Consider the following 22,001-nt stretch of genomic DNA (forward strand, 5'->3'; position numbering starts at 1 on the left):
TGTGTGTTCTACTACCATGACAACATCAAACGAATACTTCAACACTTGCTAAGTCCTGTTACTGAAGCACAGGAAATAAAGTGATGCCAGTTTGATTCCCACCTTTTCATGTCTTACCTTCGGCATTTTGTCTTGTGCCAGAGTCTTGCATTTCAACATACATGTGAACACACACACACACTCCTCCTGGCCTTGTAAAACTTGTAGGGGTATTTTGATGTTTTCTTTCTTCTAGCCAAGAAAATTAGCAAATAATTATAACTTTTTACTGGAATTGTATCTTACAACAAAAGGTTTTATTCTAAAGAATAAAATCAAGCTAACATGAAAATGAGACTGCCATCTAGGCAAATCTGAAAGTAGTTGGTTTTGCATGTGTTAAACACAATAAGGGCATGAATATATACAGTCTGCTTACTTCTCCAGTTAAAAGATCAGAAATAAGGAATTAAATACTGTTTTCCTGATCTAACTTCTGAAAAGAACTCAGTTCTGAAAAGTCAAGATAACAGCCCTAAACTAGATGGAGGTAAAAAAATTCTTAAAAGAGAACTAGCTCATGAAACTTAAGGTTCCTGCTGAGGAGACTAAAAATTAACTGATTTAGCAACCTTTTCAAAAATTAAGATTAAATGCACAAATGCATCCTTAGGAGCTGAAACCCAAGTTCAGTTATCCTTTGCCCTGCAGCACAAGAGGCTACTTTCCACAACACTGTTTCTTCTCTCCCAAGGCTTCTTTCAGGGCTTTACCTTGGTTCTGAGTTTACAGGATGACAAGTTTCACTAGCATACAGGCATACAAACCACTTGCATACAAAAACCTCCAAGTCCTTTATTCATGTTTTCAGGATGTATGTGGTACATACAAGTAATGTTACACCAGCTACAGGAAGTCCTCTGTTGCGAGAGGTACTTCAAAACAAGTATCTGGAGCACCAACACAGACACACACACAGACACTACAAAGTCACTTTGAAATGATTTTCCCCCCAATTTTTCCTTTTTTAATTTTTTTTTTTTACTTTTATTTTCTTCTTTTTAACTTGACAGCCAGGACTTCTGAGCCCCTGGCCATCAGAGATTCTGAACATGGCAGATCTCCTAGTGCAGTGGCACTGGTTTAAGAAGGCTACTTCAGACACTGGAAGGTCAGAAGAACAAGAACTGAATGGGGTAACTGAAAGCAGTGTCATTTTCAATGCTTTGAAGCATGGCTGCTGTCTGGGTCAATACCTGTATGTCAGCCTCCTAGTGTCACCATCAGACCCTCCTACATTACACACCTTGGGCACATTTAGCCCTAGAAGCTGAAGAACAGGAGGAGAGCTCTGTCCACCACACATTGCAGCACTAGTTCCAATTAGTAGGCACTGACACATCAGGAGGGTTAAATAAATGGGACTGGAAAGACTTGAAAAAGGGATGAGCCTGAGAGAAATCTTTGTTCTTTATGACAGATCAGTGACAATTCCTTCAGGTCATGAGGCTTCACATGTCCATCTGTTGCCATCTGTTCTCTAAACTCATCCTTTTTATTCAGATGCTCTGCTTAAAAGTAAACCGAAACTATATGTATGTTCTCCATTTCCAGAGTCATTATTCTGGCTTTAGACCTTCTCCTTTCGCTTTAGTTTGGACACTTTCTTTACAGTTCCATTCTTGTTTAGAAGCTTCAAAACACGATCCTTGTGATCCAAGACCTTTAGCATGGAGTCTCGAGCCTCATTGATTTGATCCATCACAAGTTTACACCTCTGCATATTCCCCTGAAATGAAACACTGTTGTCATTAACAGCCTAAGCAATCACTGCACCTTCTCCTCATGCCACTGGAAATGCAGGAAGCCTACCTATGTGATTTTTGTAAGCCAGCTTTAGCTCTCCCTGACTGCAGTAAGGTGTGTTGTAATTAAGGGTAAAGCAGCTTTGCTGGCTTGAGAGGCCACAGGAACCTACCTGGATCAGTTCATTGATTCGATGCAAGTCATCATCAGTCGCTGCCTTCTTCTTTGGAATGAGTCCCTCCTGCAGGGCAGTCAGCCTCTCATACACATCGTGCTCCAGGTTTGTCTAAAAGAGATTAGCACTTCATGAGAAGGTTAACTGCTAGGCCAGGAAACATTCGCCCACATTAAGAAAGCTACACAGAGAAGATGATAATCTGTTCCCCTCTCAGCTGCTCATGTTAGTAATTCAGAAGATGGAGCCTCTGATGTAGAGCGTGGCACTATCAATTCTTACTAACAGCCCACTTACAGGATTGCTGCTCCACTTCTGAATAAACATGGATCCTAACCAGAACTGTTTCCCCTATTTCTCACGATACTATTCCAGGAATGCAGAGGTTTTGGGGAGTTTGGTGCTAGAATGCAGAGCACCTACCTCACCCCCAACCTGAAACAGAAGCATCCAGGAATGTGGATCAGTGCTGCCTCCTCAGATCAGCCGCACCATCCCAAACAGACGCTTCTTCAGACCTGTGCATCAGCAGGAGGGAGTTGCCAATTTTGATCATCTGTACAAAATACATCAGCTCTTATGTCTGGATCAAAATCAACACTCTTAAGTTTCCAAGCCACTTAAGCCACATTCCTGAGAAAGGGGAAAGCATGTCCCACTCCCTTTGGGCATGACACACCAGCTCCTCTATGGTATCCCAATATCAGATGACCATGTACTAAGTTTGTAAAAACAGCCTCCTGTCTCACACAAATCTGTGATCCCGTGTCGTAGGAAGCCAACAAGCTCCCTTCACCTACCAGCTGTAGTAGCTGTGCCGCACAGAGATGGACCTTCCACCCTTGTGCACGACAGGATACACCCTTCTGGTTGGCAATCTCCTGTAGCATAGCCTTCTTCTCTTCTGTCACCAGGAAACACAAAGATATGTTACTCAAATTTCAGCAGGTCATCAGGCCTCTCTTGTCAAACAGAAACATTAATCCTGCTCTCCACACATCCTAGGAAGTTAGAATGAGCAATGCTTTGTTTCAGAGGGGAAAACAGCTACCCATACATCACCTCTCCCACTGCTGCTCTTGCTTATCAACAACAGGTTGTGTTTCCAGAACAATTATATTACATCCCATTTTTCCCCCCATTAAAAAAATGTAACACTTAGTGTTTCAACTGGCCTGCATGACTAAGTAAAAGGTCCATCCTTTATCAGCAACATGTGTATCTACTGCCTCCTTGATTTACACAGTGGTGAAAACCCAGTCTGCTTTAAAAGTCTAAGTACTAAAAAGCCTTTAAAAAAATAAATATATATAAAGTCTTTGTTCTCTGCTTTTCTCATCTTAAAATAAAAGTCATCTTCATAAGTCTGTTAGTGGACAAGACTAATTCCACTAAATGGAGAATATTTTTGATTAAACTGGCAAGCTTGTTAGGGAGTAAGGAAATCAGAAAACTAAACTGAAACATATCACCATAATACATCATTGTTGTCAGGATTGCTTTCTTTAGCCACTGTATATAAATAGCTTGCTCAATAAACATACGAGTTCTCTCTTACAATACTCTTTGTAGTGACCTTCCCTTTTCTCTTTCATCTTAGGAGTGCAAGAAATTTAGTCAACATCTAGCCAATGGAAGTCATTAGCTCACTTATCAGTCCTTATTTTCCAAATTGCTATCAAAGCTTTTCTGTGAGATTGTTTATCAACACCAGCCAGCTGAGAATGCTGCTAAGCCACCCTTCACAGGCACACTGCAGTAGTTCATCCTGATGAACCAAACTGCCAAGGCAGGAGCAGCAGACTGACCTTTCACCCGGACATCACTGTATCTCTGGAAGTGGTGGTAAGCAGCTTTCCAAGGGTTGCGGTAATGGCGGAGCAGCGTGATGGGCGGCCTGGGACGCACGGGGACATATCTTACACCTTCCTCATCTAGAAGATGATCCAGGGAGAACTGTGTGATTATCAGTAAGTAGGTGAAAGTAGGAAATCAGCATGACACAGTAATTCCAGCAGAACAGTGAGCACTACCTCATATAATATGATACTCTGTGTTGAGAAAGGTCATTCTCTATGCACATGGCTCTATATATAGTGGTAAAGAGTATAAATAAATCTATACTCTCACTATGTATGCTATAGGTAGTGCTGAGGAACAGATATTTGGATTCTGCATTACTTCTATTCAGGAAACAGGAGAATGACAGAGCACCGTCTCTGAGAAACAAACAGAAAACATAGACACTTGATCAGGAAAGAAGACATCAGAGATGCCATTACCTATGTACTCCTTTGGAGGAGACTTTCGCTTCTCTGCCTTCACCAGCAAGCTTTTGGCAGTGGATTTCTCATCATCAGTGCTGTTTGTTTCCATCATGTCCCCTTCCTCTGTGGAGATGACATGCTGCTGCTTACGGGGTTTCTTCCTTGGGGAGGCACCAGGTGGCAAATCACTTGGAGGCATTGAAAGGTTGTTGGCCAGCAATGCCAAAGATGGAGACACTGTACTTGTAGTCAAAGGAGGGACCGCTGAGAGGAAGGAAGGAGGAAAAGAACCCAAACCATCAGCAATGTAAAAGTAACACACTAACAGTGTTTGAACATTATTTCCAACAGCAGTTTCTGTTTCAGTGCATTGTGAGTAATGAGAAGCTCCAAGTGTAGCACCTAAGTTCCATGTGCAGAGAGCTACATATTAAGCCAGCAATAATTGCTAGGACAAGTCTAGATGCTAAGATCTCCAGTGTCTCATATGCAAAAGCATAAAGAATGAGAAGAGAGACAACTGTCCCTCAGATCCTTCATATTTAAAGCTTATGTTAGTTTAATGTTTCAAGAAGAAATCCATGCTAATGTGAGTCTTGTGCTGCTGTAAGAAAAGGAGCCTTTGTGTGTACATCAGCACAGATCACATCAACAGCAAGCAAATCCCTTTTCTCCTATAGTACAAGTAGAAGTCACATAATCCAGTCGGGACTGCAGTGCTCTCCTTGCAAGAGCCCACTTGTATTGCCAAGCCAACAGCTCCTCAGCAACAGGCTGCTGCAGTCATCAGCACACCTCTGAAGTCAGGCAACAGAGTGGAAGGTATCTTGAAGGAACACTCCTTCATGTGCCATGGGAAAAGCCCAATCAGCCCTGACTAAGGCCACAGCACAAAATACCTGGGATGGGATCTCTTCACAGTTTGGCATACCCACAATTACTCTGAAGAGCCAAGTGCCATGTGCCTGTGCTCCAGAGGCACCTGTAGCAAGCAGCTCCTTCCATCACAGGACAACATACGACTTTTAACAGGAGTGATAAAACCAGTAACTAAACCAGAACTCTGATACTCATGAATGTAGGATGCGTTCCTATCATGTTTCTGCTGCATAGTGTCTGAGATCCTTAAGGGTCTGAATTTTGCTCATCATGGAACACCCATGACAAGACAGTCCTATGAAGTCCTGCTCTAGTGACTAATTCTTCACATACAAGAAAAGCCACTGGACCTGAACCTTGAGATTTGTCAATTAACTGAACTCACCCATCATGTATTTGTGGTGCTGCTGAGCATGGTGTTTTAAGCAAGGAATTCACACTGACTCTTTGGAGTTGGATCATTTGAACATGAACAAAGCAGCCATGATCATGGGATATTAGGGAAAAGGCAAAGAACCACAGAATCACAAAATGGTGGGGGTCAGAAGGGACCTCTGGAGTCCAATCCCCCTGCTACAGCAGGGTCACCTAGTGCAGGTTGCACATGAACACATTCAGGCAGGTTTTGAAAGTCTCCAGAGCAGACTCCAAAACCTCTCAGAGCAGTCTGGTTCAGTGCTCTGGCATCCTCAAAGACAGAATTCTTTCCTTATGATTTAGGTGGAAATTCCTGTGTTCTAGTCAGTACCCACTGACCATTGTCCTGTCACTGTGCACAACTGAAAAGCGCCCAGCGCCATCCTCTTGACCTCAACCTTTTAGCTATTGATCAACCTTGATAAGATGACCCCTCAGTATGCTCTCTCCAAGCTAAAAACCCCCAGGTCTCACAGACTCTCCATGTGAGAGAGATACTCCAGTCCCCTAATCACCCTTGTGGCCCTCTTTTGGACCCTCTCCAGTAGTTCCCTTTCTCTCTTGGACTGGAGAGGCAGAACTGGACTCAGTACACCACATGTGGCCTCACTAGGGCAGAGGAGAGGGGGAAGAGAAGAACTTAATGAGGCACATGGGAGCCTTTTGACTGATGCTCTGTTCCACCATGAAAGAGACACAAGATGAAAGAGTTGAAATCCTCTTAATTTCTCTACTGTGTCTCAAGAAAAAAACCAGCAGCCTGATGATTAAGGACCACCTACCAGATACTGGTCGCATTATGTCCATAGGCTCCACTTCCTCTTTGATTTTTATCTCCGGTACTGCAGGACCCAGCACTGCTGACAGGGCACCACTCATGGTTGATGGAGGAGCAGGTGCTGCCACGATTGTGGTAGAGGTTGGTGGAGCAGCTGGGACAGCTCCTGGAAGAGTGGATAGTGCTGCTGCAGGCTGTGAGGTGGGACTGGCTGCTGCAATGATTGTTGGAATGGCAGAGGGGGGCTGCTGGGAGGTAGGGGGAACTGCAATGGTAGGCTGCTCACTGCCTTGGCTAGGCACTGCTTCCATAGACACAGTGACTGGAGTGGCCATGGACACATGAATTTCAGGTTTTGGCTTGGCACTGTAATATAAAAAAAGGCAAAACAAGTTGAAGTTAACTCCGCCTCAGTCATGGCCACCTAGCACAACATGGATTCAGTGTCCAGTTTTTCCTGCACCCACAAGTAACACCTGGCTCAGTAGCATGTCATCTCAGTTACATTTCCTCTTCCAATCCTGTTCTAATCCTTTGTATTTATTATAGGTGCTCTTTTCTTCCCATGACAAATTCCAGATAACTTCAAAATACTTGTGAAAGGATCAAGGCAATTTCACAATGCGGACAAGAGGAACTTTTACCCAAAGCTGTGCTGCCCCCACCTGTTTGCAGGAGCTCCCACTGTAGCTAAGTCACAAAATAAATTGTAAAGCCATTGAAATCTACTGAAGCAGGGCAGAAGCTCCATCTACCTTTCTTCAACATTAATTTCCAAGCACCATAGAAAAAAAACCCATGAGGCTCATTCTTTACAAGAGCAGAGGGCTTGTTTTGTTTCTCTAAAAGCTCAACACCACATCTTTTAAAAGACCTCAGCTTCACAACAGCAGAACTAGTCAAGTGTTCAAAGTTGTCACACCAACAAGTTCAAAATAGATTAAGTTTCCCAAAAGAAAGGAAAATGCTCCAATAGCCAAAGAATACAAAAATCAAAGAGAGAGAATGAAGCTATTTCGATGCAGTTGGTTGTTTCCCAAAGTCTTACCCAGCAGGCCTTGGTGATCCAGATGTGCTTCGCATGGTGCTCTCGACACGCGTGCTTGCTACTTCAGGTGGCTGAGGTGGAATTAAGCTTTTCCGAACTGCCAGCCTGTAAGAGACAGAGATCTCAGATTCCCACCTCCCTGATGCAGAGAGAAACAGAACTGAGAGCAAGGGAATCAACCTTCTCTTACCCAAACCAGGACAGGAGTTACAGCTGCATCATTGCACTGTGTCTTCAGCATAACTGATTTGCTACAGAGTCTCCTTTTACTTTTCAAATCAGATGTTAGATTTTCTCTACAGATAAAAGACTAGTTGCTCTGGCCTAGTCTCACCCCCTTTAGGGTTTCTCCATGAATGCCAGCTTTACTTTCATCCTGCCAGTCAGAACATCTTGCTGAGACTGCCAGGCTCCAACAGTAGACAAAGGGAGGTCTGGCCATCCCACTGTCTTCTGCTGCTATTTCAAGACTGAGCAAATCATCTGGAACTAAACAGTGCTCAGTCAGGGATCTGCTTCGTTTAGTTGGACTAGACTGTGTCAAAGCCTGACTCCAAGACCTCAGGCCCTGAAAGTGGACATTAGGCAGCACAGGGCTGAATACAGGAAAGTATTTTAGAAACTGGTTAGTCTCCTGTGGGTTTGCAAGTCCAACTGTTGTCCAGAATAATCAACCTCTCAAAGAGAAACATTCTTTAGTGATCTACCTCTGCTTTTTTCATTTCTGCTTCAGTTTTACAGGCTGCAGTTTCTCTGCTTTAGAAAAGGTTTCCACCCAAATAAGAAAATAGGCAATTTTAGTCTCACAGGACACATCAGTTCCAAATATTTCCCGCTGTTACTGGGAGGAAATGCATTGTTAATTCTAAGCTGTTTCTTGCCTCTTTATTCAGGCATTTAAAATTAGACAGACATAAAATATTTTAAGAGTTTAAGTTACTCCCTCCCTTTTTCCTAATCAGATTTCACAGCAGGGTACTAATCCTATCCTTTCTACTCATCCATATATTCTTCCAAGAAAAGCACTAAAGACAAAGCATAGAATTCTAATTTTAGTAGATTATGAACTCTGTTTTTATTAAATTAAGCAAGAAAGTCTCAAATCCACTTTCCCTCAAAAGGTCACTTTCAAAAGCTAGGACACAAACTGTCCCTCTTCTTATTGTATTACTGACAGCAAGAGAAACTATATCCTACCCTGGGGGAGGAAAAGCAGCATGTTTCACAGATCAGGAGGTAACTCATAACCACTGCTGACTGAATGACCTGCTAGAACTTCTCTTATCTCCACTGAAACGATCCCCGTTAGTTGGGCTACACTGCACAGAAGGGTCATTCTCATGTCATCTTCAATTCTACTCACCCATCTGTGGCTGGCTTCTTCCGAAGGATGCTTGGGCGTGGGGAAGAGCCCTGGGCTGGTGCACTGGCACTGGCACTCTGGCTATGGGTTTGCACAACCGTGGTTGCTGCAGAAGCCGTGTTGAATGTGTTGCTAATAGGATTGGCTACAATGGTGGCTCCATCTGCCAAGACTACTGCTGGGAGGGATGGACATTGATGCAGCAGAGAGAAGAACAGATAGAAAGAGGGAAAAAGCAGCAGTTACTTGAGGAAACTTGATGACAAAGCAGGTATTTGCAGAGCACACGGTGTCCACACTTCCTGGACTCCCTCGGTCTTTAACTGCAGTGGTTTCAGGCTATTCTGTAAGTAATACCTTTGCTACAAGAAATCCGATCACTGATGCGTCTGCAGGGAAGACGGAAACTACCTTCCACCTAACAACTGCTGCTAGGGAAATAATCTTTTCCAGAAGAAATGGAAAACCCAGAAATCACTAGGGAGATCACCAACACAAATGGGTCAGAGCAACACTCCTGGTTGAGTCTGTGTGGCAATACATGCCACATGTAAGTAAGCACCATAAGCTGTGTTTATGTTCTGAAATTCTGCCAAGGCTTGTTTGGCCAACTAACTAACTGGAGCATTTAACCAGTCAGGAAGCCACCATGCAATATGTCTGCCAGCCTTGCAACAAACACATTCTCTTGGTTGCCATCTCCATTTCTTAAGTACTTTGTTGGGGTTTCGTCAGACCAATGATTTTTAATGAAAGGTGATTTCTATCACAGTCAGATCAGGTAACCAGCTGTGGAAGCTACCTGTCTGTATTTTCATTGCTACTGTGCTCTAATGTGTAGATGGAATAGTTTGGAGAACATGATTTACTTGTAAATGGCTCTTCCCACAAGGCCTTACTGAAGAGGATTGTTTAAGATCAGGCATTACCATTTTTTTTAAAACTGAAATAACGTATTCCATGCTACTCACCCACTCCACCCAGTACACTTTCTAAAAAATTAAAAAATTAAGGGATAGATAGAAAGTATTTGCCGGAAGAATGTGTATGAATGTATCTAGAGTCCATTGCTGCACTGGAGACTATACCAAGATCATAAGCCAAAGAAAGAAAGAAAGAAACCAGAGTAGTGAGACAGAAGTTCCATTGCTCTGACAAGGTCCAAAGGAGGGACTTAGCTAGTTGCTGCTACCTGAAGTCTTGGTGTCGGCTTGTGGCTGCTGAGCGCTGATTGGTGCTGGCTGCAGTCCCTGTGTGCCAATTGGTGCAGCAGGGTGGAGTCCTTGTGTCCCAATCGGTGCTGGCTGAATACCCTGGGCACTGATTGGTGCTGGCTGGATCCCCTGCGTGCTGATTGGTGCTGGCTGGATGCCCTGGATGTGACGGGCATGGGACGCATCAACAGTCATCAGCTGCATGGGGTTGAGGTGGACAGTGGAGGCCACTCCGACGCCAGTCTGAGCTGTGATGGCCGAGTTGGGAGCCTGGGCTGAAACTGGGAGCAGAGCACAGACACCTTGTCACACCTACCTCCTGGGTCACCTCAGTTCCCCTAGCACCTCTCACTCATACTTCCTTTCAAAGACTATTTTGCTTTGAAAAATTCATTTCCCAGCCTGCTTGCTGCTGCAGTACATTTGAGAGTGAAGAGGCCATATCCAGAAGAATTAAACACTACTGTTGATTTCCATTCCGTTTCCTTTTTCAAACTACAATAATACAGATTAGATTAAATTTACCTCTACTACTAAGCAGACTCAGATTCCGTATCTGTACCCAGCTTCCAGTCTCAGAAAGCTCTACACCATTTCTGCTCACTGTCCACCACTCACAATGCTTCTAAGTACCAACACTTGGCATTTTCTTTGCTTAAAAAAACCCAACCAAAACATCATGAAAAAAATCAGAAGCCTAAGCCATTTATTTATGGGCTCTGTGGAAAGAATCATTACATTAAGTAAAAATCTCCAAACTTTTGACAGTAGAAAACCAAGCAGAAAATGCAGAGACTCAAGCATTAGTACCTTAGAACAGAGGTATCTTCCTTATCCCCTTTCCCCACCCATATAATCAAAAAAGGTTTTCCTTAGTGCAAGTGGACAATGTGTCCTGGAGTTGAGTACAATCTTATCTGGCTCAGAACAGGACTTGCAATTACAGACTGGATTCCACAGCTCAAACAAACACAAATTATATCTGTAGCAGAAAATTGTTGCCAATGAAGCACCTTTTCTAAGAAGTTAATTTAGTTTATTTGAATTTACAGCTCTAAGCAACTACTATTCCATCTTTCCAGATCCACTGTACAGTGTACTACACTTCTGCCTACTAAACAATGATGTGAGACTACCTGCAGATCCTGGAGCTCCTGATGTTCAGCCTTTACAAAACACCACTTCTGCAGCCACACTCAGAAAGCAAGTGCAAACTTGCCAACAATGGACTTGCTTGCTAACAATTGAGAGGCCTTTCACCACAGAACAAGCTGGTTTTATCACTGTCACAGGATTTAGATCAAGCTCTTGTGCTGACAAGACACTATAAAAACAACTGTCAGAAACTCAGAATCTGTGATCAGGTTCCTGAAAATGGCTTCAATATAAAGTATAGCACATTAATTCTCTTACTGGAACATCTTATGGGAAACACTCTGAACGCAGAACTTCCTATCTAACAAAATTTTTTGGAAGACTATACAAAACACAACCAGCACTTGGAAAGCCAAAGCTAACATTCTTCCTAAAAACTCTGCATTAACTCTCCTTATCTAAGTGATCTTCTGGAAAGCCACCTCTGTGCTTTTACCAAAGCTCTCACATGGCTGTGCTCAGCAGAGGTGCACCTCCCTTCTGAGGCCCTGAATCCTCTGCTTGATGTTGTCACCAGTTACTGACGTAATTAGCACCTTCAACTGATGCTTCAAGTCAGTTTAACAAGCAAAATGTCTCTCAGTGAGATCCTGCTGAAGAATCTATGTCTGCTTTTAAAAAAATTAGCATTAGCCTAACATCACCCTGGCATGCTGCTAAAACTGAAACTCCAGTCATGTTCTATCAGAGGATCTGTAACCACACCTGCCAACACCGAGTACCACCACTCAACTCCATGTTGGCCTTGAAAACCTTCATCCAGAGTGCAGGAAGGTAAAAAAGCTCATTCATCCCTTTTGTGAGTCACTTAATCATCCTGAAGCCCACCTCAAATCTTAACATGACTTAAGAGTCAGTGACAGAAAGAAGAGGCCCCAGTAACTCAATTCCTTGTGTGTACTTTCCCATTCAGCAAATGGCCTTTGCCACCTCCCAAGTCCTTCCAAATTCCCTGTATACTGCTCCCGGGTAGCATGCTGCCAGCAGACACAGGTATTCCATGAAAATCCAAACCATGAATATTTCTATTATTTGGCCTGTGGACACGATCACAGTACAGAGAACAGTCCTCAAGCACTCAGGACTGTAAAAACGCTCCAAATTTCGTCACAAAATGACCTACATTTGGGTTGAGTACTAGGGCTCACATTACACATCTTTTACTGTCTACAAATTACTGTGACAGTTCAAACATGCTAATTACTCCATTCTTCCAAATAAAACACTAATGTAGAAGTGTGGAATGCAGCTTATTTTTAACATTTTTGGTTCAGGTTTCTCTCCCAAACTGTACACTCATGGGCAAAGAGATTAAAAGGGGCTTGTCAAAACACCAGGGAACGAAGATGTGCAAGGTCGCTGGTTTGGAGGAGTTGAATTGTTCTGATTTGTAAAATCAAAAACTTCTCCTTAGAGAGATGCAAACCCTTGGATATCAAATGTGGAACTTCAAAAAAAAAACCCTATTATTAACTGTATTTAGTAGGCCTCTGAAGTAGTACAATACTCCTTGTGCATGAGTTTTCCCCTGAGTCAACAAGCCACCAAAGAGTTCTTGTGACAAACTGTCAGAATCAAGCACAGAAGCCTCTTAGATTCTCCTATCACTGAGGTATGTACATAAGCTGACAACTGAACAAAGTGTCAAAGACAGGTTGCCCCAAAACTGTTCTTACCTGGATACTGGCGAATGGTGGACACAGAGCTGGTGATGGGAGTATAGGTGTGTGCAGTCAAAGGATAGGCAGAGGGTGGGTATGTTGGTAAGAAATACTGGAACTGGACAGGCACTGACTGCCTACAGATATCAAAGAGAGCAAATATTACATACAAGTATTCAACAGTTCACCTTCAATCCCTACCGTGGGGCCACTCCTGAGTTTTGCAATCTCATCTGTCATAAGCTATCAAGTGTCTCAACTATTGTGATTAATTCAAAACCACCAGTCCCCAACCCCTTCTCCAGCTCTTCAAACCACAGGATTTCTAGCCCGTCACTCAAAACCCACTCACACTCTCATTCACAGAGCTGCTATTTGCTCACCTGTTGTCATTTCTGGTTTCCATTGCTACTGGGTTGGGAGATGCCCGGTGACTAGAGAGGGGTATGAGATTACTCCTCTCTGATGTGTATTCAGACTGGATCCGGGGAGAAGTATGTGTAATTTGCTGAGGAACCACTTTAGCTGCATAGAGACAAACATGCCATCAATTGACAGTCAAAGTTGGTAATCACTACAACGGCAAGAGGACTCCTGGCAAAACCACCAATACCATTGCCTTCCCCCTTAAGCCAAACAAAGCCACCCCATCCCCAGATTTCCTATCCACAGTGATGATAGGTTTCCTCAAAAGTCAGAAAGAACAAGGGAAGCAAAGCATTCTTCATCAATTACTGCCGTGACGGATATTACAAATGTGTATAGAAATTATACTTGCTAACAGAGTAAGTTACTCCAGTGTTCAAAATAATTTTTCAGTATTTTTTTTTTCAGGATCAGCCAAATCCTTTGTGCTGTCAAGAACTTATTTACCCCAGTTTGCAAAATAGAACTTGACAGAGATCGATAGAAATAAGATCAAAACAGACAAGTATGCAGAGAGGCTAAAAAAATATCTACAAAAGCTTTACAATGTAGGGAGACGTAACTTCATTCCTTGGAAATTTATGGTAGTGAATGAGAACACAAGACTTTGAAACAAGAAGAAGGAGGTCAGCAGGAAAGCAGAGATAAAGAGAAACGTGTGTGGTTCTGTAGGAAACATCTCAAGCAGATTCCCCATCCAGGCAAACAGACTGTAGTGCTTTATCTCCGAATGCACACACTAATCAAACTGAACAAGACTATACCTAAAACCTCAAGAAGCACAGGAAGAAACTTATAAAATCAACTAATGAAAGCCATTCGATCACATTCTATCAAGCAGTTACAATTTCTAGATGCAGATTGTGAAATTACAAAAAGCCCAGAATTGTCTAAAAACTAAATTGAGTAAGTTAGCCATTTTATTACTTACTCCTAGAACATCTATTTCTTTCTGGTATTAAAAAAAAGTCATGCCACAGCAGACCTGTTAACTGATTTCTCCCAGCTTGAACCAATCTTCTTCCCCCTCCTTAATTTGCCAATACACACGAAATTAGCATAAACAGAAGAATCAAAGTATCAGTTACACACTCCTCTTAAAACTGAAGTCACTCACCAACTGGGATGTTTGAGGTCGTGACAGCTGTAGCATGGGAAGAATGGGAGGGCATTGTCATGGTGACAATGGTGCTTGTAGGCGCTTGGGTGTGAGACACAGAACCTAAAGGAAAAGAAAGCCAAACATACAAGATCTTGCTTGTCTCACCAGTCCATCTATTTCCAAACAGAGAGGGCAAAAACCCGAACCCAGACAACCTCTCTAAAAACCCGCTAAGTCTTCTCATGCACTTCCGAATGCAGCCTTCACCATAAATAATTCCTTAACAGAAATTTGGTTCTGTCTTTAAGGGGGAAAACCAATGAAAAGCAGCAACAAAACCCACCCCCTACAACAGCATTATGAACACTCACCAGCTGTGGTTGCTGAAGCAATGGTATTCGTTGCCAAAATAGGTGCCACTGTTGCTGCTGCCACTGGAGTACCAGTACTGAAAATAGTTTTCTATGAAAGTAAAAGAAAACCTTCAAGTAAAGATTAGTACGTTAAAAATACGTATTTAGTATGCAATCCTGTTGCGCTGACTAAAGAACATGAATTTCTAACCTAACACTAACTCTTTTCCCAAACCTTAGCCCTCAAGATATAAACAAAAGAGACACGTAGAAGAAGCAAGAGGGTATTTGTCTTCTTGCAGTTTACCTGAGCCATGGTGTGGAGCTGTGGCTTCTGTGCTCCTATGGCTGGGTGAGAGGGCAGAGTAATCCGAGTCGCTGTGTCCCTGGGCTGTGCAGGCCGCTGGATACTAATAGCTGCAGAAGGTGGGTGCTGCTGGATAGACAGGGTGGGTCGACTGCAGGGAAAGAAAAATTATCATGGAGATAACCACATGGCTACTAAACATGAGGTAAACTTGACAGTACTGCTGTCAAGTACATGGTAAAGCAGCATAAGAAATTTGAACTACACTGCTCTGTCCTCATCTGCCTTACACACCCAACTAGGAAGGCAAACTTATCAGTAACTCCTATTGGTTCATAAAAGAAGCTTTGTCAGGGATGCTTTTCAACATTCACATGTTATTTTTCACCCGTTCTTCATTAAAAATGATGGGCCAACTAACCACAAGTTCCTGCAACAGAAATTCTGCTTTCCAGGAAGTAGGACTTCCAAATGGATTCATTAAGGTCTTTCCTTCTCGGAATACAGCCACACTGTGAACTCTGAAGTTCACCTTCAGAGGAATTTTTATTTACAGAACTGGAAGCATTTGCACTGTGCAAGCATTGCTATTTTCATAAAACATAATCCTCTAGATGTGGAATGAGCAGCTCTGCACAATGTTGCCCCTTCCTGCAGCCTCTGTGACATCAGAGCACTCTAGATTTCAAAGTGTCTTTACCTGAGGGTTGACTCCGTAGCATGTGCTGCTGTTGTAGTTATAACAGGGGACTGAGCTCTTGTGGCTGAGACAGTTGCCACCACAGCAGGAGGAATAGCACTTGAAGTTGTCACAGGAGGACGAGACTGTACAAACAAATCAAAGAGACACGTTCAGAGGAGGAATTCTGCTGTTCAGAGCATACCGAACCGAATTTCTGGCACCAAGTTTACAAAGGAAATAAAACCACAGGACTAATACAACAATTTCACTACTTGCTATTTGAAACTGGTACCCAAGAAGCAGAACTGGAAGAGAGCTAAGAGTAGCCTCAAGCCAGTAAATACATAATTAAAGCTTATATATCACAAGTAAGTGCCAGGAAGGATTCAGAGCTGGTAGACAGTGCTCTGCAGAGATGCCTGGCTGCTACCTGCCTGGATTGGCTGATGAATGATGTGCTGAACTGCTGGCTGAGCTGTAGCTGCATTTGGCAACTGTGAAGCCGGTCTCAGGACTGTAGTTACTTTAGAACTGGACATCACTGCAGCAGCCGCTGCACCTGGGGAACAAAGCAAGCATGTTAAAATACCCTGCATCCAAATGGCTCCAGCATAACTACAGAGACAGATTGACATTGGCTGGTATGCATTTCAGTTTTAATATATTTCAAAGGTATGTCAGCACAGGTGGCACTGGTTTAAAAGCAAAGCTTGCAACAAACACGTATGCAAGTCACCAAAGTATGTGGGGAAGGGTAGGTATTGTTTTAAATGACCCGGCTTTATTGATACTTCTCATTCCCCTGCATTAACCTTTCACTGTGAATCCATTTATTTTTTTATTTCAAGCTATGAAAGTCAGTAGAAATAATTCATTCTGATTACTGGGGTAATGTGTAAATAAGTCACCCGATAGCTGAAATAAGCTCACTGCATCTGATGATGTTCAAAAGGAAAATACACATGCAATAGAACAAAACCCAGCAAAACAAAGAAACCCCATTTTTAAACCTGCAATTTAATTTGTTTACTGTTTGCTGCCTCCTGATCATAATAAATCACTACAGAAGGCAAAGAGCCTTGAAATTTGACGGACCAGGCTGTAGAGCTTTTGTAGATGACCATAACTGAAATTATAACCTCAGAAATTAACATTTAAACTGAGAAAAAAAGAGCAGGAAGAAAAAAGGAAACGTGTACTAAATCACATCACAAAGTTTGGGGCAGCTGTCACAATCAAGAGACCAGGATTACATGTCACTTCAGATACAAAGGAAGCTGCATGGTCCTCCCACCTGCTTTAGTGAAAGATCAGATCTTTTCTTCAATGATTGAGTAACTTTTAGGATGAAAGAAAACAAAAATAAAAGTAGTACTATGAATTCAGATCAGTTTGAAGTTGAACTAGAAACCTAACCCATTAGCTTTTGACAGTAAATCTGCAGTCAGTAATCAGCTGGGCTGTATTGAGCCCAGGGCTTCTTTGAAGAGGCTGATCTGTTTTGTTAAGCCATAGCAACCAAAACCTTGGGAGACAAGAACATGTAGTTGTCACCACACTGAACTCAAGGGTAAATGCAAATGCACATGATATGATGTACTAGCATGCACAAAGCACACAAGTGATCCTGTGACAGCTGGGTACTACAATATGCCTCCCAACTGCTCAGGTGCCACTGCCACTGGTGAGCAACACTCGCTACCAGGACCCTTAACATTTTGCATGATGGGCCAGTTGTGATGGTTTGAAACTGTTTTTTTATTTTTTTCTTTGCAAAGTTCAAAACAGAGAAAGTGAAAGAGTGTAAATAAGTCACTACTGAGTGTAAGAAAGCAAAATACTGATTGTTCTAAACACTTCCATTGGATAGATAGAAATGTTTAAGAACTATTACCCAAAACAAAGTGACACTCTGCACATTCTGTGTTCTGCAGTGGGGGCAGTTGCTGGGCTGCCTGGCTGCTGTTTTCTTCTTCTCTTCTGGCTGAAGATAACACACTGACCTTGGCAGCTAAGTTAACAACTTTCTGCTTAACTAACTCTGCTTCTCTGTCCAGAGGGGTCTGGGGGGAAGCTCCTGGGAGAGAGAGGCCCCTTTGGGAGGGTCCCCTTGGGGGGAAGCAAAGGGAGCTTGGTTGTGCTTTTCTGTTGATTGTATATATTTGTAAATGTTGTGAATTTTGTATATTTGTACATATTCATTGCATTTCATCGTAGATTGTAGACTCTGCTTGTAAATACAGCCTTCATTTGCTTCCAGACTGGGCTAGCCTGGTTACTTGTTGGTGGGGAGGGAATTTCAGCTCACACTGACACAGCCAGTCTAGACCAGTATGTATTTTTCCTTAGAGCATTCACTGCTTTAACAGCACAGAACTGGAACAGAACTGGAATCTGGTACCTGCCAACATTTTAGACACTGTCACACCATCCTGCCCTAAATGGGTGACGGTAACATAATTCTTAACAGGCACCTATTTACTTTAGCAGCTTTAATAGCTGAAGTACTTGTAGTAGAGAGAAAGGCTAGATGCACCTCCCCTGAGAGACTGTGAACAGAAGGTGGGGACAGCACAGCTAGGTCTTTACCTCGGGGTAGGTGTGAAGCTCCAATGTGTAGTGGAGGCCCAGGAGCACTACTTCTGATGATAGACATCTGCACATTGGTAGCCATGATGTGATGCAAATTACTAGGATGTCCCTGCAGAGTTACAAGAAATAACAAAATCCAAAATGAACTATGAGCTGTGTTAACAAGAATTAACAGCCACATTATTAGCTAAGTCTCAAGGACAGAAAGAGATTTTGTAGAAAGTCACCCACATGCCAACCAGAGATGGGCTTTCTGCCACCAGTGACATTCATACCACCTCTCCAGTAAAATGAAGAGAATGGTAGAATCTTGTCAAATGTTGAAATAAATTAACCTTATCCGCTTATAATTCCAGACTTTCCAGAGATATTATCAAGACAAAAATCCACCAAAACTGCTCAGCCAGCCTCAAACCCACCTAAAGGCATTTTAAATCAAACCTGTAAGACTTCAGAGGTTTAGCAGTAAGTGTTCTGGCAAACTAGTTTCAAATTGTAAGGACTGGCTCTGCAGTCAAAAGTTAGAAGGGGGAAAAAAACCCAACAATGTTCTAAAGCATTATCTACACCTCCTCTCCTCAAATGCTGTCACTAGTCATTTTGTATGAATACACTCCAAACGAGTCTCTCCTGATCTGCTCCCAGGAGAGCTGAAGAACACTGCAGCAATGAATCCCAACAATCTGTCTACACACCAAGTTCTCCAAAGGACACTGAAACAGCAGGAGCTTTTAAGGAAAGACTCAGCTCCATAGTGGCTCTGATGTGGCTCAGCTATCAAAGCCTCACTGTGTTACATCAGTTGGGCAATTGCAACAAATCAGCAGCTTTCTAAAGAGCTAGTGATAACTGAGTCTGAGGTTTCAAGCTCTAAGCAGAACTGATTCAATGCCCAGTGGCTGCTGAATGGGGAAGCCTGATCTATCTCCCCTCCCTCCTGCTGCAAGAGCCCACCTCAGCTGTACCAATATTAGCACTCATGTGACCATGCAGTGACCTGGAAAACAAAAACAAAACCCACAAACAAACAAAGCCAACAAACAAACCAGACCTGTTGCCCACTGATCGTTGCCACAGGAATTGTTGGAGCCTGTGGTATGTTGCTTTCCATGGTCACAGTAACTTGCCCAGGAACCTTTGCGGGAGCCGACAGAGTGGAGGGTGGAGCAGGAGCAATGGGCCGGCTGGGCATGGTGGGCTTCAAGGGAGGCTACAATGAATACAAAGACAGAAATGTGGGCAATCCCAAATGACAGCTGACAGTTGAAGCAGAAACCATTTTGGGGGTCAAATCCTGGAGAGAAAGTCAGCCTAGTGCAAGGGTAAGCATGGTTAAGTATTTGAAGAGAAAGGATATTGGTCATTTAGAGCTATTCCATTTTCACTTGGGGCAAAGAAAAGGCACCTGTCTGCACTGCAAACGTGCAGCTTCTAACACAGGCTGAGCTACAGTATTCTCCTAAACACTGAGTATTAATGGTTACTTTGATACTCTCATCCACTCCTGGAGAGAAAAGGGAAGATTTCAGAAATTGATAAAAATGCTCTTCTCTTAAACAAACACACACCCCTAATGTTGTGATACTATGAAGTCCTCAGTGTACTGTATGGAAGAGCTAAACCCATGAGGCAGCATACAGCCAGTAGAAGCACACAAGAAAAGCTTTATGGAACAAAAGCAGGTAAGTTTTTGGTGTAATTTAATTTTGCTCAACACTTTAACCCATGACATGGACTGCACTTTTTCCCTTATGAATTGCAACCATTCTCATTACCTTCATAAGTCCATCTGAAAAGGAAAGTGGTACAGCTGGAGTCAAATGTGCTGGTGGTGCTGTCACTGTCACTGGAGCACCAGATTGGACAGGGTGATGCTGTGTCAACATCTGAACCTGTGGATATGGACGAACCACCACTGGTTCCTGCTTTTCTTCTCGAGGTTGTACAGATGCACCAGGGCCAATGTGCTCTCTAGGAGCAACTTCTGAGTCACGACTAGATTCATCACCCACTAATGAAAAAAAAACAAAAAAGGAACTCTGAGGAGAAAGGTGAAAAAGTTGAACAAGTCCACACTGGTTGCCCACCAGTTCAGAGATGTGATGTCAGGAACAGTTTAAATAAAGAAATTTGCCCTCACAATTAAGCATATTCCAGTGATGAAACCCTAAGAACTCTGGCACCACTTCTGGTGGCCTCCCTCAGAACTAGATCTGATGGGGCCTGTAACATTGGGCAACCTGCAGTTATCTCCAAGAAGTCCACCTAAACAATCTCCTCAACCAATGATTGACTCATCTTTCCTTCAAGTGAAAAATACATAATTACCACAGCAACTACCTGAAAATCCCACATCAAACAGGTGGTATTAAAAGTGTTATGTATGTGACTATCAACCTGAAAAATAAGTATAAAACCTTCAGAAAAACGAAGCTGCTGTTGCCCCAGTAGCGTCTGGTAGCCTGCTAAAAACCTGTCACCTCAGCAGGGACAGCATTAGCTCGTAACAAGGCTGCCAGCCCATTTTCAGCTACATGAAATGTTCCCCCATTCATTCATCACTTCTGCTGAGAACATGCAGATGAGCTGAGAGCACAAGCACGCAAGCAAACGTGCTTCAGACAAGCAATAGAAACAACGCTGCCCTGACGTCGCTTTTCAGAGTCGTCAACTAATTTAATTTTCACCTTGTGGCAGTTTTCCGGCTGGCTGCCACACGCCGGCGGGGCCGCCTCCCTCGTCCTGCCCAGCACCCAGTGCCACCCGTCCCCACACACCGCCCGAGACCACTGGAGAAGCCAAAGGAGAGAAGAAAGAATGGGACACACAGCGTAGGCGGCAACACCGGGATCACACCCTGCTGCGGACGCCGGCGAAGAACGGCGCAGGGTGCGCCTCACGCGGGGCCCGGAGGCGCTTACCTGTGGTGGCGGGAGCGATGAGCCCGGCGGAGCCGCTGGTAGGGATGGCCGGAGGCGCTGGTCCCAGGCCGGCGGGCGGCGCGCCTGAGCGGGGAAACTGCTGCGAGCTCATGTCCGCCTGCGGGCACCGCCGACCGTTACGCTGCGTCACAGTACGTCACGCTACCGGCGACCCTCCCCTCTGTCCCTCGCGGAGGGAGACGGCACCCCGGAAGGCACCGCCCCCCGCTGCCGCCCCGCTCATTGGGCGCGGCCCTAGCAGCACTGCCAACCTTACGCCAATGCCGGCGCGGCACCCTGGCCCCAGCCAATACAACGCAGGCCTCCACAGCCAGTGAGGAGCGACCGTGATAATGACCTCACAAGGCGGCAAGCCAATAGCAAGGAGAACAACGCTTGCCAATGAAGGGCGACTGTAGTGCCCAGACCCGCCCAGCCGTGCCGCCGTGAGGGGCCGCAGGGCCCGGATGTTCCCGGGAGCGCAGCGGTGGTCAGTGCTGCCTCTGCACACACCGAGTGTGCCCGCAGCGCCCGGCTCGGCCCTACCCTGCCTTTCCCAACACTGTTTTCCTCCGTCCTGCCCTGTCCTGTTGCCGTCGCTTCCCGCTCTCCCTCCCCCATCCAGCCGCCACGCAGGGCTCCACCCCTCCCCTCTCGTTTCCTCTCTTCTCGCCGCCGCCTCAGCAACTCGCCCTACTCCGCAGCGCTGTCGCCAGCCGCGGGCTCCCCTCGCCGCCGCCGCGCACTGAAGCAGCGGCCGCCGCCGCCTCCCCTCTCACAGCCCTTTCTCCGCAGCCGCCCTCGGCCCCCAGGACTAGGCAGTGCCGAGCGCGCTGCCCGCGGTGATACCTGTGCCCGGGGCGCCCCGCGGCAGCC

At 44.3% G+C, this 22,001-nt stretch overlaps 1 protein-coding gene across 4 annotated transcripts; it reads right to left on the reverse strand.

The window, feature by feature from the left end:
- Positions 1-1,087: 1,087 nt before the first annotated feature.
- On the reverse strand, positions 1,088-21,237 carry SAP130 (Sin3A associated protein 130). 4 transcript variants are annotated; one of them, XM_054386106.1, is made up of 20 exons: positions 21,126-21,237; positions 19,980-20,215; positions 19,256-19,414; positions 18,202-18,313; positions 16,047-16,171; positions 15,631-15,755; positions 14,931-15,081; positions 14,642-14,732; positions 14,286-14,390; positions 13,126-13,267; positions 12,758-12,879; positions 9,905-10,207; positions 8,713-8,887; positions 7,350-7,454; positions 6,306-6,667; positions 4,243-4,491; positions 3,769-3,894; positions 2,761-2,864; positions 1,958-2,071; positions 1,088-1,768 (listed from the first exon to the last, which is right to left on the reverse strand). In XM_054386106.1, exons 1-20 carry the CDS (start codon positions 21,235-21,237, stop codon positions 1,610-1,612), a joined length of 3,177 nt encoding a protein of 1,058 aa, XP_054242081.1. In that variant the 3' UTR covers positions 1,088-1,609. The 4 variants fall into 4 exon arrangements, with proteins under 4 accessions (XP_054242081.1, XP_054242082.1, XP_054242083.1 ...); XM_054386107.1 differs by having other exon boundaries at positions 8,713-8,890; XM_054386108.1 differs by lacking the exon at positions 7,350-7,454.
- Positions 21,238-22,001: the final 764 nt, after the last annotated feature.

This window comes from Indicator indicator, chromosome 13 (genome assembly GCF_027791375.1).
Source record: "Indicator indicator isolate 239-I01 chromosome 13, UM_Iind_1.1, whole genome shotgun sequence".
Lineage (NCBI taxonomy): Eukaryota > Metazoa > Chordata > Aves > Piciformes > Indicatoridae > Indicator > Indicator indicator.